At 32.6% G+C, this 15,568-nt stretch overlaps 2 protein-coding genes across 2 annotated transcripts; both read left to right on the top strand.

Moving 5' to 3' along the window:
• Positions 1-5,046: 5,046 nt before the first annotated feature.
• On the top strand, positions 5,047-6,694 carry LOC129298098 (protein BIG GRAIN 1-like B). Its single transcript, XM_054936515.1, has one exon. It carries the CDS (start codon positions 5,479-5,481, stop codon positions 6,544-6,546), a length of 1,068 nt encoding a protein of 355 aa, XP_054792490.1. The 5' UTR covers positions 5,047-5,478; the 3' UTR covers positions 6,547-6,694.
• Positions 6,695-12,361: 5,667 nt separating this feature from the next.
• On the top strand, positions 12,362-15,484 carry LOC129298096 (vacuolar protein sorting-associated protein 2 homolog 1). The gene is made up of 5 exons (XM_054936513.1): positions 12,362-12,656; positions 13,348-13,478; positions 14,480-14,584; positions 14,814-15,074; positions 15,176-15,484. The coding sequence occupies exons 1-5, from the start codon at positions 12,620-12,622 to the stop codon at positions 15,311-15,313; spliced, it is 672 nt and encodes a 223-aa protein (XP_054792488.1). The 5' UTR covers positions 12,362-12,619; the 3' UTR covers positions 15,314-15,484.
• The last annotated feature ends 84 nt before the right edge of the window (positions 15,485-15,568 follow it).

Raw genomic sequence — 15,568 nt, 5'->3', positions numbered from 1 at the left:
ACTTAGCATAATTCACACCAACCTCAACCTACCACCGCATAAAGGTGACCTTAAGCTCAAAATTCTAATTTCTCTTCTTTCCTTTATTGTTTACTAACACTCAAATTCTATTTTTCAAACTGCTACTCTGATCTGTAATTATATATATATATATATATATTTCTGGTTTGTCTTCATTATCAGTACTCAGTAAAGGTGCCCCCTAATTAATGAGTCTTATGGCGTGTGAGCATCCGCGTAACGATGGCATGGAGATAGATGCACGTTTGTGCTCATTGTTGTGCGTGGTTACTTTTTGATACAGAGCTATATCGAAAGTGATAAGCTGATTGTTTTTCCATGTGATGTGCAGCCGAGAAAAGTTTGGGAGATGCATGCTAGATTATGGTGGGAAGAGAACCGCGCCAGATACATGAACAATACTTGTAAGACGAAGTGCGCCAAGTTGGTGGGTGCTGATGCTATACAGATTGTGGAGGTGGTGTTGCATATTAAATTGTTTCATATCTATTTTGCTATGCTACTAAGTTTCACTATAGGTCATCAGATGTCAGAAAGATGTGGCCACTTGCACCTCTCCGTTTTGGGCTCTCTCTCTCCTCTCTCTCTCTCTCTCAGTCTATCAAAATATAAATCCGATATAGATCACACTTTTAATTGTGTGATTGGTTCAGGTTATTCTCTTGGATGCGGTTGGTAAAGTTAACTTATATTAGTTACTTCTTTCAGATATTGGCGGATCAAAAGAGCATACTTAAGAAGTGTGGTGGGTGTAAATTCTATAGATTCAAATGGGATTCAAAGAATGAATCTACTGTCATTATCTTTTGTCTCCCTCTTATCCATCTTCTAGTTTGAGGCTGCTTCTTTGTTTCATTGAGCAAACAAGTAAATTAAATCAACATGTGTTTCAGGAGCTGCTTTACCATCTGAATACTCCCCATCAGGTCCATGCGGTAGCTCTTTCTATTATGATAGTCCTTTTGTTTTGTTTTTGTTTTTTTGCCAAGTCAATTAAGATAATTCATGGCAATCTATATCAGGGAGCTTGGATCAAATGGCTAGAAAGATTTATTCCATCTTAATTAGAGCTCTCAAGTTCAAGTTTTGAATATGTGGCAATGATTAAATTCTTTTTAGAAGATATTCCTCTGAAGAAGTGCCTACAAGCTACCAACCAGATTACTTGAAGTCAAGACTTGAGATGACTGAATGAAAGAAAAAAAAAATATTAATGGCAATCTCAAGTGCATTTTCCCTATTTTCACTACTCAAAACCTTTTCACAATAAAAAATTTCCTGTCTTGTCCCTTGTGTCATTGTTTTTTTCTTCCAACATTTGAAATTATCTATGCTCACCTTTTAATTTTATCCCACGTACCTATCTTTCTTATTATTGCCAGCATAGAAGTCATTTTCCCCCGATCTACCGCATATAGTTCTTGTGGCTGCATTATTCGTGTCTTATCTTAATCCTCTCTTCTATGCATTGTTTGTGTCTTTTGTTATCTAGAAAGATCACATTGATATATTCTTATAATAGACCGAAAATCATGCAATTGGAACATTTCTTGAGACAAGAGGGCATTTTAATTTAAAACTTACCATTTTCAATACGCTAATTATCATAAGAGACGCCGTTTGCATGATGTTAACAATTTTGATTTATCTTGATGCATGCAAATAACGAAACTCATTACTCATAACTCAATGAGAGAATGAAGAAATGATTAATGGTAGAATTTTGCATGTGAATGAAGAGCCAAGAAATAACCCTCATATACCGGATTGAAACAGTGAAGAAAATAAAAGAAATCAAGATTAATTGTAGAGCAAATTATCTAGGGAGAATTACACATATGTCCAAATAAAAAAGTTGATTACTTAATATTCCAACTATGTGTAAAAATATAAAATTTTAACATGTAAATGAGACTCATGAAATAAATAATTTTTCTATTTGGAATTTGTTTCTAATAATGTCAATTATTCAAGCACACAAAAAAGAAGTGTCCAAGGAAATAGTCAAATCATCATTCATTTTGAGGATAAAATGCATGAAAATAGAGAGGCTTATACATAGAAATTAAACGTCCATTGATCAGATTAATAAACTAATTGAGCCCAAACTCATCAAGCCAATCACCCATTAAAGAGTTTAATGTGACTTGCAAATAAAACACTCCCTCCTTTTTTTTTTTATTATTAGAAAAACTATGACTTTTTACTTGTATTTTTTTTAAAGCAAAATTACACATTTCAAAAGCATTTATTACATATTTCTTAAATCATTTTTATAATTTATGTTAATAAAAAATAATTAATACACGGTTATGTTGATTACTAAGTATTTTAGTCTAATTTTATTTTTAGATATAATTATTATAGTTAATTAATTTTTTTAAATTATGTAATACATTTTTTTGTTACATATAGAACCAAGGGAGCACGTGGAAGATTTTCTTTAAAGCTTTATGAAAAACGTTGTCCGATATTACAATGAGACAAATAAGAAATTTTTTCATGTGATTGAAGAAAATGAAACATTGTAAGATGCCAGAGCAAAATTACACATGTCAATCACAAAGGAAATTATATTTTATGAAGAGCTTGAAAGCTGGGAGCAATATATATCACCAAGGTATAGAAAGGAGAATTAATTATAAGTAATCATGAATCCAAGCACTTTAATTTGGTTGAAAATTATAAAAAAGGGCTGAGTTAGAAGTTTTACTGTATGTTTGGTTAGGGTTTTAAGAGAAAAGGGATCATCCCATTGTTATTGTTGCTAAGATCTGACATTTTTCTTCGGCAACTTATTATTGACTGTCTAAAAAATAATTTGCAACGTAACTGATGTTCTAAAATCTGGCATAAAGCATTTTTTGAGAAAGGATAATTATGTAATATTATATTATCATCATTAAGATCAATGATCCGCTGAAATTTTAAATTAAATTAAAATTTCGACCTAAAAGTGAATTTCCCCCTTAATAAAAAAACTTATTTCTTAACTTATTTCCTTATCATGCCCAAATTAAGAATCACCATTGAGAGAAGTCTAAAAGAGATTGAATTGGGCAGTATTCTTTTTGTTGAGATTTTTAAAGCCCAATGTTAACTGAACAGACCTTTGAGGAGCAATGTGAGGCTGTGACAACAGATGTTAAAAACATGGGTCATGACCCATCACAACGGAGGAACACGTGACAACCCATTAAGGCATCAACAATTAACCATTACGCACTCTTCTTCAACTTTTTATGATTTTTTTTTGTGAAAATGACAAAACAACAACCTTAAATATGGAAATAATAGTAATTAAGAATCAAGAAATTTGATAATTTTTATTCAGTCCCTAGGAACTTGTTTGGCATTTTAATTTTTAATGAAATGACATGTTTACCCTAAGTGTCTATCATACATTGAAAAACAATTATTTTAATTGAGTTATTGACTAAAACGAAATAAAAAATGACTACTTTTTTGTAAACTTATTTATCAATCAAATGCAACTATTAAAAGGATTATAAAATAACTAGTTTCTTTCTAAAAGTGATTATTTTCATTACATATGATAAACAAATTTGTATAAAGGACTTAGTCATTCCTTATTCCATTTTAATCAATAACTCAATCAAAGTAGACATTTTCCAACATATCATAGTCATATGGGGCAAATATGTTATTTCGCCATAAATCAAAGTGACACACAAATTTTTAGGGATTAAATAATAATTATCACATTTTGCTGTACTTAATTATCATTTATATATTTTAAACTTTTTTTTTTCATTTCCCCTGCATTTAAAGATGGAGGGAATGTTGCCCATGGCCCTCAAAATGAAAATAAAAATTAAAACATATCACTCATAAATATTAATTCAACTAGTAAGAATTTAACTTACAACCTATAAAGTTGTGAATCAAATCTTGTTATTAATATAAAGATTTTATTCTTAATCAATGTGTAAAATAGAAGCATTTGGAAGCAGTTGAGACTATCATTCATCATGCCATGTCATATATGTGCCCAATACAAACATTGGCAATTCCGAGCATGCAAGCTCACGAGGAGGACCAAGATAATAAGAATTTAAAAAGAAAATAAGAGTGAAAATTGAGAGATTCTTTAATGGCTCTTTTTAATTTTTATCCACATCAATAAAACATGAGACTTTTCAAATCTTTTTTTATTCTCTCTTGATAAGCTTTGATATCATGAAAGCAGTCATCAGAGAAAAAAAATAAAAATCATAAAAAGTAAAAGCAAGTAACAACACTTATTCTTTAATTAAAAAAGCACATGATTTTGAAAAAACTTACAAATCTTATAATTAATTTTGTTTATAGAAAATGTTATTAGTAATGCTCATTCTTTAACAAAGAAAGTATGTAATTTTGTGAAAAATTATTATATTTTTAATCATTTCCTACTTTATTTCTTTATTTATGTTTACAAAATCCCCCACTTTGTTTATCAAGAGGAGGAAAATGATGATGGATTAGTCTCTCCTTTATAAGTTGTTGTGTCTGTTATTTTTCATCTTTGTAAATACGTTTCAGATTAATTCAAAAAAACACAAGGCACAAGTCTTCACTGGGAGGAAGAGCATAGAGAGAGAAAGAGAGAGTGTGTGTGTTTTGGTTTGGGTGAGAGCGACTGCAACAAGCCAACAAGGTAGGCTTGTGACATGGGATCTGACGGGCAAATAGGACTGAAATAAATGCACTTTGGTAGCCCCTCATTAGAATCCTATGCTCTGTTATGTCATCTTTACCAAAGGGCTCTAGTGGATATGCTTGTCAAAACTCAAAACTTGAAAAGAAAGAAACAAGCGAGCAAGCAAACAGCAGAATCATCAAATGACACAACTGAATTCAATTCAATTTATTAAATTCGTAAAACAAAGAAGTAAAGCACAAACAAATGATATAATGAATATCCCCAAAAAGTTTGCCCGCACGCGCGGTGTTCACTTTTAAATCAGTTTCCAACTCTTTCTTTTCTCACAACTTCCCTCTCTCTACTCAGTGCTCAGTCACAAATTGCGTGGTATGCCATTTCCCATTTATGTTCACCTAAAGCTGTACACTTCTGCAACACCCAAACGTGCTCACTTTTGCACCCAAGCCACTTCATGACGCTATCTCATTCCTCACACGTTCAACTAAATAAATCCCCATACTCAGTTTGCAACCTCACACGCAATGTTCCTCTGTTCTTCTTTTAGCTTATCTTTTTCACACGTTCCTTCTATCTCTGCTACTTCCTCTCTCTCTCTCTCTCTCTCTCTCTCTCTCTCTATGTATATATATAGAAATGTCTCTTCTCTGCTTTTGACATTCCCTGCCTCCACAGTCCACACTGACCATCTCTTTTCGCCTTCCTTAGACTAAATTCTCTTCCGCGTTTTTCTTTCCTTTTCTTCTGCAGATTTGGTCCTTTCCCTGCGGAATCTGCTGCATGCCTCAAACATGAACAGGAAGGAGAGATCGATGCGAGACGACTTGTACCCACGAAGCAGAAGGACCCCATCTTTCTCTTCCTCTCTCCTTGATGCCATTTACCGTTCAACTGACCAATCAAAATCAGATCTTGATCAAGATTCCAAATTGGGTCTCTGCAAGGAAGCTCTCTGCTCAAAACAGAACAATCTCAGCCACGAGCATGGAATTACTCTGGAGAAAGAATATGGCAGAGTGAGGAACACTAATCGTCTTCGTCGATCAGCAGTTATGGTTGAAGACTGGATGGAAAAGCAGAGCTCCCACAGCTCCTCAGATTGCAGCTCAGGTGGATTCTTCTCGTCGTCGGAGACAGAGACGAGTTGTAAACAGAGATCGAGGGCTAAATCCGGCAAGAGTATGAACTCAGAGAAGCCGAAGCAGCAGAAAGTGAAGCAGCCGATGTCACCGGGAAGTCGAATAGCTAGCTTTTTGAGCTCTATCTTCAATTATGGAAGCGTGAAGAAGGCCAAGATGTGCTACGTTGGGGCGGTGGAAGATGTTAGTTTCGAGCAGAAACCTCAGTCTCCATGTGTTTCTTCCTCTGCTTCTTCGTATTCAAGGAGGTCTTGCATGAGCAAAACGCCATCTTCGGCTAAAAAGAACAATGGCGTCAAGAGGTGCGTGAGATTTTACCCTGTAAGCATAATTCTGGGCGAAGATTCTCACCACAAATATGTCTACAAGAACGATCCGGATATAATGCCTTTGCCAAGTGGTGCTGGGAAAATTACAAGAAGCTCTACAACGACGGAGGAAGAGAAGAAGAAGAAGCAGAAGAAGAACTCTGTTGTGGGCAAGGAAAATGGTTCAAGAAAGGGCAAGTTTGATTTTAGAGTGTTGTACAGTCAGAATAATAATGGTGAAGATGAGGATGAAGAAGATGATGATGATGCTTTGAGCTGTTCAAGTTCAGATCTGTTCGAGCTGGATCACCTGATTGGAGGTGGTGGAAGGAGGTACCAAGAAGAGCTTCCAGTTTATGAAACTACAAATCTGGAAATAAACAAGGCCATTGCTAATGGTCTGCGTTTGTAATTCATTGTAATTAATGTAATGCACTGTGGAATTCATTTCGGCTATAACTTTTTTAGTTACAATGTTTTGTTTCATTGCATAGACCATAGATTATACTCATAGGTTCTAAGCATTTTCCAGTCTTCTAGGATTATGTTTGGAATAGCTATCAGCTGAATTTAGAACTTTCTAACTTTTCATTGTAAACTTTTGCTGAAATTAAGAGACAAAAGGCTAAGTAGTAGAGAAAGAATAGAACAATACAAAGAGAAATCTCAAGCAAGAGAATTGATTACAAAAAGCATGCAAAACGCTTCCTATTAGTGATAACTCAATTTCAGGAAGCCACTTAGTAATTAATTTTTTTGTTAAAAACTTTTACTTTATTTAAACATTTTTTAAAAAGTTAAATATTAAAAAATATAAAATATTATTATTGTTTCAAAAAGTAATTAATGTATTTTTTTAAAAGTGTCATAATAAATAAATCACTTTATATTAATTTTAAAGTAAAACATCATATTAAATAAGAGTAAATATGAAAATATGATATTAGTTTGGAGGTAATTAATTATTTTATTAGAGAATAAGATTCAATTAAAAGTATTTTATATGTTTTATCAAAGAGAGTATGTAATTCTCCCAAATAGAAAGTAGACCAATGCATACTCTTACTCATGCAAGAATTACATATAAATCCTATAAAAAAAATTAATTATCTATAAATCTTGTCTATTTGTAAACACTGACATTTGACATATAAATATAGAAACTTAACTTTCAAATGAACTAAAAATTAATTAATTTCTTTATTTGGAATCTGATAGTAATTCTCCCTTTACCCTTTGGATGAGTAATTTTCTAAAAACCCATATAAGAATGTTATAATAAGATTTAATTTATAGTTGGGTGCGGGTGAGATATCAAGGGAGATATAAATAATTATGTAAGTGAAGCTGGCACTGAGGTTACATGCAATCTGCAGAATTTGTGAAAGCAGATTAACGGAGAGAGGGAAAAAGCAGAGATTCTACCCAACCAAGAAAAAAAAAGTTTTAAGTTAGAAAAAGGAGGAAGCTTTTGCACATGGATGGCATCAGGGGGAGGATAGTAAAATGTCTCCCACTTTACCAAAATTAAAAATTAAAAAATCAAAGTAGTAAAGGTTTCCCAACTTGAAGATTTAATTAATGATTACAGCATACTGCTTTTTGCCTCCTCTAAAAAGTCCCCAAGTACTGTGAAATTTGATCTCTTTGTTTTTGTTTGTAACTAAAGCCATAATTGATGCTCATTATTGATGACAGGATTCTATCTTATTCAAGATCATTTTAAAATAAATAAATAAACAGATTAGTGAAAACTGTCCTTGTGAAATAGTGGCTATGATTAAAATATCATTTCACTGTAAATTTATTTAAGAAAATATAGTTTTAATTTGGGTTTCATCACTTCACAAACATCTATCTAGAGATGGTCAAATCTCATAAGGATTCAAAGATAACATCATAAAATGTACTGACATACAAAAGAGTAATACCAATAGGTGCATATATAGCAGACAATGTAGGGCCATTTTCTTAAGGCAATGAAGAGGTCAACTTAAGGAAAATGACATAATGCCTTAAATCCAAAGCTACTTTTTGTTTTTTGTTTTTTGTTTTGTTTTAAGTTTGATAGAAAGAAAAAATCAAACTCTATTTTCCACACTTGACAATGAGACAAACCAGGCCGAATGGGCTCGTCTAATTGCCATCTCCCCGTGAACATTGATCAACTTCAAAGATTAAAATTCAAGGAATCAAAACATGATCACTCACCAACTAATTTCAAGTATATTAAATTGAATCTTACTTAAGATTTTTAGTTTAACCCTTACAATTTTAAATTATATCAGCAAGGATTTAATTATACTCAAATTTGCTTGTCACTAAGGTCAAATCATGTGTTCAAACTCAAAGAACATTTATAAAAATATTTATAGATTGTCCATCAATAAGGTTCTTATATGATAGCAGAATTTAATCCTATGACCTTGTGGATTATAAGCTAGATTATTACTAATTAGACCAATCTTTGTTGGTTGATGAAACTCAAATTTGATGTAGCCAAAAATATTGAATATTATACGGTAAAGTAACAAATTTGGCTACTAACTATTTTTTTAAAAAATACTAGGTAGTTTATACTATCAGGTGGTGTGAAATAAATCCTCAACTTTTAAAAATAGAGCATTCAATAATCCACTATTAACTTCACTTGACGAACGTTATGTGCAAATGACACATGGCGCACCACTTTAGCATGTGTAAAGGTACAAATTTAATCATGAATTATTTTTCAAGAAGTACTATGTAGCATCCACTATGAAAAATGGACTATCTAATACTTTTTCATCAATTTTAACTAAACACCGTTTATTTTTAGACTTATGAAACTTACAACATGTTAATCTTTCTAATCGTCTTGCCTTCATTCTCAAACTCAACTAAAGAATAAAAAGTTCAAAAAGTTATTATCTAAAGACACTCACAAGGATAATATTAATAAAGTATAAGCTTGATTTTATTAGGTGTGGGAGAAGTTTTATTCTAGCTTAATGTAGCGACAAATTATTTCTTCTATTTCATTAGTATTATCTTCATAAATATTTTCAAATAAGAACTCTCGAACTTTTTTTTGCTTGAGCTAAGACTAAGATTGAAGGCAAAAAGATTGAAGAGATTGATATATTATGGGTCTCACAAGTCTCAAAATAAATAATGTTTAGTCAAAATTGATGGGATAATCCTTTTGTATAATAAATGTTATCCAGTGCTCCTCGAAAAATAATTTGTGGCTAAATTTATACCACCACATGTCATGTGTGGCTCCCACATAAAATTCGTTGAGTGAAGTTAACAGTGAGTTAATGGATGTTTCATTTTTAAAACTTGAGAATTTATTTCTCATCACCTGATAGTATAAGCTATTCAGTATTTTTAGAAAAATAGTTAGTGGTAAATTTTGTACCTTTATCCTATATTAAATGATTGTCAAAAAAAAATTGGAAGGAAAGATTTTTAAAGGAATGGTAGTCAACAATGTTAAAAATATTTTTACTATATGTAAGAATAAAAATAATTTTACCAAACGATGGTAATTTTTCAGGAAAGTAATTATTGAAATAATTATTTTAAAAAACTAAAGTATGTATTCCCCTTAAATCATAAAATAACTTAGCAAGGGCCTCGTCAATTTTTTCACAGAGATTATATGATACACAGTAACTTCCCTCGCAAGATTTTAATGATAAAAATAAATTGTGCACTAAAAATTGTATTATAAATAATATCTTTGAGATATAAAAAATGGGGGCTATTTTTATTTTTCTGGGTCGAGGGGGCTAATTGTCAAAATGAGATATTAGATATAATGACTACAAAATAATTAGATCAATGTTGAAGTGGTACGGATAACTTCATTTAACACTAATTTTAACTTTTGCATTATTAGATGTTCTAATTGCAGAGGTTTGCTTTATTAAAAGAGGAAAAGCTAGAATTTCAAATCATATCTCACAGTAACATAGCTCTACTTTTTAGGTGATTTGAAATCTCCATGTCACCCAATCAACGTCAGGACCGTTAAATTATTACATAAAAATAAGTTGGTTAACAATTCACAATTTCACTCAATAATAATAAACTCTGGCAGGTAGAAAATTATTTCAAGGATGTTCCAACCTTGATATTATCAAGTATTAACCCAGCAAAATTAGTGAGAAAAGCTAAGAAAATAGTAAAATTGTGAAAATGTCCAAGAAGATTGTCATGAATCTTACTGTAAAACAAATGTACAACATCATCAGACACTTGGTTTAATATTGGCAAGGGATTAATACCATTTTAATCAATGTTTTGAGTTCGAGCTCCCTGAGAATACAAAAGAGTTAATGACAAAACTTCCATTTAAAAAGGTCATGTTTAGACTCGATTTGCATTAGCCCAAATTCCACTAAAGTTCTCTCAGCTCATCGTAATGAAGAAGTTAAAATTAAACATAAATGTGTGAGAAGGAATGGAGAGACACACAATTAAACAGAAAATTAAAGAGAGAAAAGGTTGGAGAGAGAAGAAGAAGACAAGATTTAATTATATTGACACTAAGAGAGATGATGATAATGAAAGATCAAGTTTTGAAGATGAATTGAAACGAGGCAATAAGCCAATAACATGAATTGGAATGCCAGTGTGTGCAAGAATAGGGGATGTTACTTACCAACCAAGCACAAACTGTGATACTTACTACATCTACACGTGCCAAGTTCAGTGCAACCAATATCGCATTAATTATTAATCACTGTACCTTTGTGCATTAATCAATCAAATTATTGTTTTTGGGAGCCAATTATTTATATACATGTCTAATTATTTGGGAGTTACGCACATATATAGATAGATATTATCAGCTATATGCATGCATACAAACGAAAAAAAATAATATAAGCCTAGCTGGCTGTATCCCCATGCATGATCTTCCCATGATATTTTGCTGCAAAGGCATATGTGTCACTCCGTCTCCAAGTTCATTTATGGGCTATTGGATTCTAATTTTCTACAGTGTTTTCAATTTGAGAGTAACCTTGATGTCAGAGACAAATAATATATATTCATGGAATAAGAGTTTGTATCTTATTCACTGTTTTTTTTTTTTGTTGGCTACTTCTCTCTTGTTTTACAAGCATTGACATGTTTCTGGTTCAAAAAATTCAAACCCAGAACTTTTTACAAGTAAACAAACAAAAATTCAGGAAGTTTTAATTTTTGTTGGGAGAGATACCACTATTTAATACTCAACAATATCTTAAATAGGATTATCTCTAATAAAAAAATATATGTAAATAACAAAAATTCAACATAATTACACGAATGGAAGAAATATATTTATTGAATAAAAAGTTGCAATGTGAGCTTTGCTCGTTGCTAAGTTGATTCATGGTAACTCAGCAAATCACACTTTCCTTGTATCAGCAACGAATTATTCAACAAGGGGGTGTTGGTTCATGCCTTTCACATAACATAATTACCGTCTCCATTATCCTTACAATAAACTTCACATTCATTAATGAATTTATTTAAAATTAGTTTATGATCTTAAAATTCTAAAATCAGAGAGATTATTTGGTTAGTTACCAGATTAGCTAGTTAAGAAATATCAAACCAAAGAAGATTTAAGGAACGAGATTAATACTTTAAATAGAGAGTCTTATATTAAGTACTATAAAGAAAGTTTTTCATGATAAGGTATAGGGAGTATTAAATTTTATATCAAAATTTTTAGGTAAGTTGGACTCTTAGAACTTATCAAATCTGAGGAAGGCCTCAAAATTTTAGAAGTCCTTATGAAGATATTTACATTTTTCTCTTATCCGCAACAAGTACATACGAGAGAAAGGTATAATGATGTCTTAAACATGGATGAATTAAAAAGTGCCATACTTTTAACAAATGAAATAATCAGTAGAGTGACTAACTTCTCAAGTTTTGTACAATATATTGAAAAAAAAAAATGTTTAGTGATGGCTGATAACATATTACACATAGATAACTATTTGATTGAATTAGATTCAAGTTTTGTTGAATTTAATTAAAGATAATTTTTTTAAAAATGTTTTCTGCATTGTTGGGCCATAATTAATTTTTGGGCCCCATATTTTGAAAAACCACACCAAAAGGAAATGGCACGGCATGGACGTAAGTGGGTATTCGAGTTGCCCATACATACAATGACCCAACGATCCAAATCACGACGACCCAATCAGGAGTCGCCGTTTACTTAAAACGACGAATCAACGATGAGAAGTGGGGTCCCTCGAGCAGCAGGTGCCTCCCGGAGGGAAAAAGATGGGATGGTTCGTTCATTGATGATTCCTTCGTTTAACGCTTACTGCGGAAGCAACCTACTTGATCGATCAACACGATCTTCGACCTCTAAATCCATCCCCAATATCATCCGATCGGGTTGCAGCTGACTGGCTTTGGTTTTCTGATTGTAGAAATTTGATTGAGTTTCTGGGTTTCGGTTTCTAGTTGTGGTTACTGATTCAATCACCATGAGTTTTATCTTCGGAAAGAGAAAAACTCCCGCAGGTTTGTTCATGTGCTTTTCTTTCATTTTATTTATTAATTTTCTCAAATAATGAGTACTGAATGGGATTTAAAGTATCTTCTGTTGATATATCTTGTGGGGGAAATCTAATTGGCTGCGCTTTGTATTCGATCGTACTATTGAGGATTTAAATTGGGAATTGGGGTGCTAAATCCGGATTATTGATTTTATCTTGTGATTCAAATTATGAAATTTGTTGCAATCGCCCTTGTTTCTTTTTGATCAGTGGTTTGGATGATACCTTATAATATAGCGTATCATGTGGTTTGTTCTGAGCAAAAATTACAATAACTGTAATTTTTTGCTTGCCAACTTCAATTATAACTCACTGTGCTGTTGTGCAATGATGTTGTAGTTTTAAATTCCTTGTATAACTTTTATGGTTATAAAAATCATAATTCTAAGTGAGTAATTGCTTGCACATAAACTTTGTTCACTGGATGTAAATTGATACCCGAGTGAAATTGTTTGCTAGTTTCTTGCATGCATACCATCATCAAGTATGCATGTTTATTGTTTGACATGCTCGTAACAGTATTCTCTGTTACCTTACAAATGGAATCCCTATATACCTTATTGGGCTAGGGGCCTCTAACATGCCTTTCTCTGATGCCCTTTGCAATTCCCTATATGCTTATTATATAATGCGTGAATGTAATTTGTGATTTTCAGAACTTCTGCGGGAAAATAAGAGAATGTTGGACAAATCAATTAGAGAAATAGAGCGGGAGAGACAAGGCTTGCAATCACAAGAAAAGAAACTGATTTCAGAGATAAAGAAAAGCGCCAAACAAGGCCAGATGGTATGGCATTTTCTTTTTGTACTTTTGGTTTCTTATTTTACTTTCGTTTTCTGAAGTAGCATGTTGTATATTCATGCTGAACTGGTTGTGGCACATCTAGTTATCTTGGTATTCATTTTTTTAGTTAGCAAAATGGGAGTAGCAGTTTTGCTTTATCAGTTTTGACCATTTTGTTGTGTTAATTTCACATGCTTTGTAATTGCCACTTTGCTAGTCACATGTGACAAAAATCAAATATTCCTAGTATTTTTGCAGATTGAAATGTTTCCACATGATCAGGCAAATAGCCATCGCAGACTTAATGGATTTCTCAATCCCATCCTACCAAAAAGAAAGAAAGGCTTCTTTTTTTCTTTTCCTTTTTGAAATATGTTAAGAATTGTTTCATAGTCATTAAGTTTACAGTGCTTTACACTTGCCATTAAATTCGGGCTGTGTATTCTGTCTTTAATTACATTATTATATCTAACAGTCTCCATTTTCTTTGTGTCTTGCAAAATCTACGAGTTAGAGAAGAAAAATACTTGATCTCCATGGACATATTGGTGGACGAAATAGAACTACTGATTTCATCTTGATGACTACCGTTTGGAATGGGTGTTTTTTTTTTTTTTTTAAATTTCCTGTCATTGGAACAAACTATAAAGTAAGAAAATTATGCAGTCATTTTTACTGGTACTTTACTTCTACCTACTTTTAAAGTTTGAAAATTGATATCATTTTAAAGCATGAAAATTTACATAGATTTAGTTCTTGGGAGTGACTCAAGCTGGCTTGCATATGAAGGGTATTTTCTTTTCTTGTTTGAATTGGTAGTCTGTTGCCCTACATATTCTGATTTACTTTCAATATGTGGATCAACTTCCCAAATCTGACTGTCTGTAATGCTGAATTTTTGTCTGTCAGTTTATTATGGTTCACACGTGATTTGTCTTTGAAGGAGGTGGCATGTGTCTTGCCAATGTCAATCTTAATTGGTGTAAATGCCTTTTACTTTCCAGGGAGCTGTTAGAGTGATGGCAAAAGATCTTGTTAGAACAAGGCATCAGATTGAAAAGTTTTATAAGCTCAAATCACAGCTCCAGGGTGTATCACTTAGAATTCAGGTATGCTGTAGTTCATATAATTGCAACTTTTGGTTTGTACTGGAAAATAGTCTGCAAAGGATGAACTTGTATTTTGAGGCTCCTGGCATTGTTATTAGAAAAGGATTTCCCAGCGGACTGGCAACTTCCATGGATATGGATTGATAAACCCTTCATTGGTGATTAAAATATGTGCTTTAGCTTGTATTTGGGTGCTGGAAGTTGAAGTATATTGTAATACAAATTCCAGACTTTGAAATCAACACAAGCAATGGGGGAGGCCATGAAAGGTGTGACAAAAGCAATGGGACAGATGAATAGGCAGATGAACTTGCCATCTCTACAGAAAATTATGCAAGAATTTGAGAGACAGAATGAGAGGATGGAACTGACGACTGAGGTGATGGGAGATGCAATAGATGATGCTTTGGAAGGAGATGAGGAGGAGGAAGAAACAGAGGAACTAGTGAACCAGGTTCTAGATGAGATCGGAATCAATGTAAACCAGGAGGTATATCAAACACTTCCTGATTATTCAACTTCTTTCTTTTCCTTAAAAGTGGACTATTTAATCTTCTAACAATGCCTGACAACTTTGAATGTCATGCACAGCTTGTGAATGCACCATCAGCAGCTGTTGCTGCCCCAGCGGCAAAGGCAAAGGTGCCTCAAGTCGAAACTACTGGAAATGACGACGGCGGGATAGATAGTGATTTGCAGGCAAGGTTAGACAATTTAAGAAGAATGTAGTCTTCATCCTGTATTATGTACACTCCAACTTTACTTGGAGAAGTGGAGTATATTTGTATACCATGTCCATGTTATGCATAATTGGTAACTTCTGCCAGGCTTTCATGAACTCAGGATTATAGGACAAAATGGATATTTTTCTAAATAAAATTTCCTCGTCAGTTTTTACTAGCCACGTGGTGCATTGTTTGAACAATTGAGATATAGATTTTGTATTTAGCAAATTTATATTTGATATCGGTTTCTTGTGCCTTG

This window comes from Prosopis cineraria, unplaced genomic scaffold (genome assembly GCF_029017545.1).
Source record: "Prosopis cineraria cultivar Desert tree isolate PC_DT_omini unplaced genomic scaffold, ASM2901754v1 PC709, whole genome shotgun sequence".
NCBI classification, from domain to species: Eukaryota; Viridiplantae; Streptophyta; class Magnoliopsida; order Fabales; family Fabaceae; genus Prosopis; species Prosopis cineraria.
Note: the sequence above shows the minus strand (reverse complement) of the source record. Positions and strands in the feature narration are given on the sequence as shown.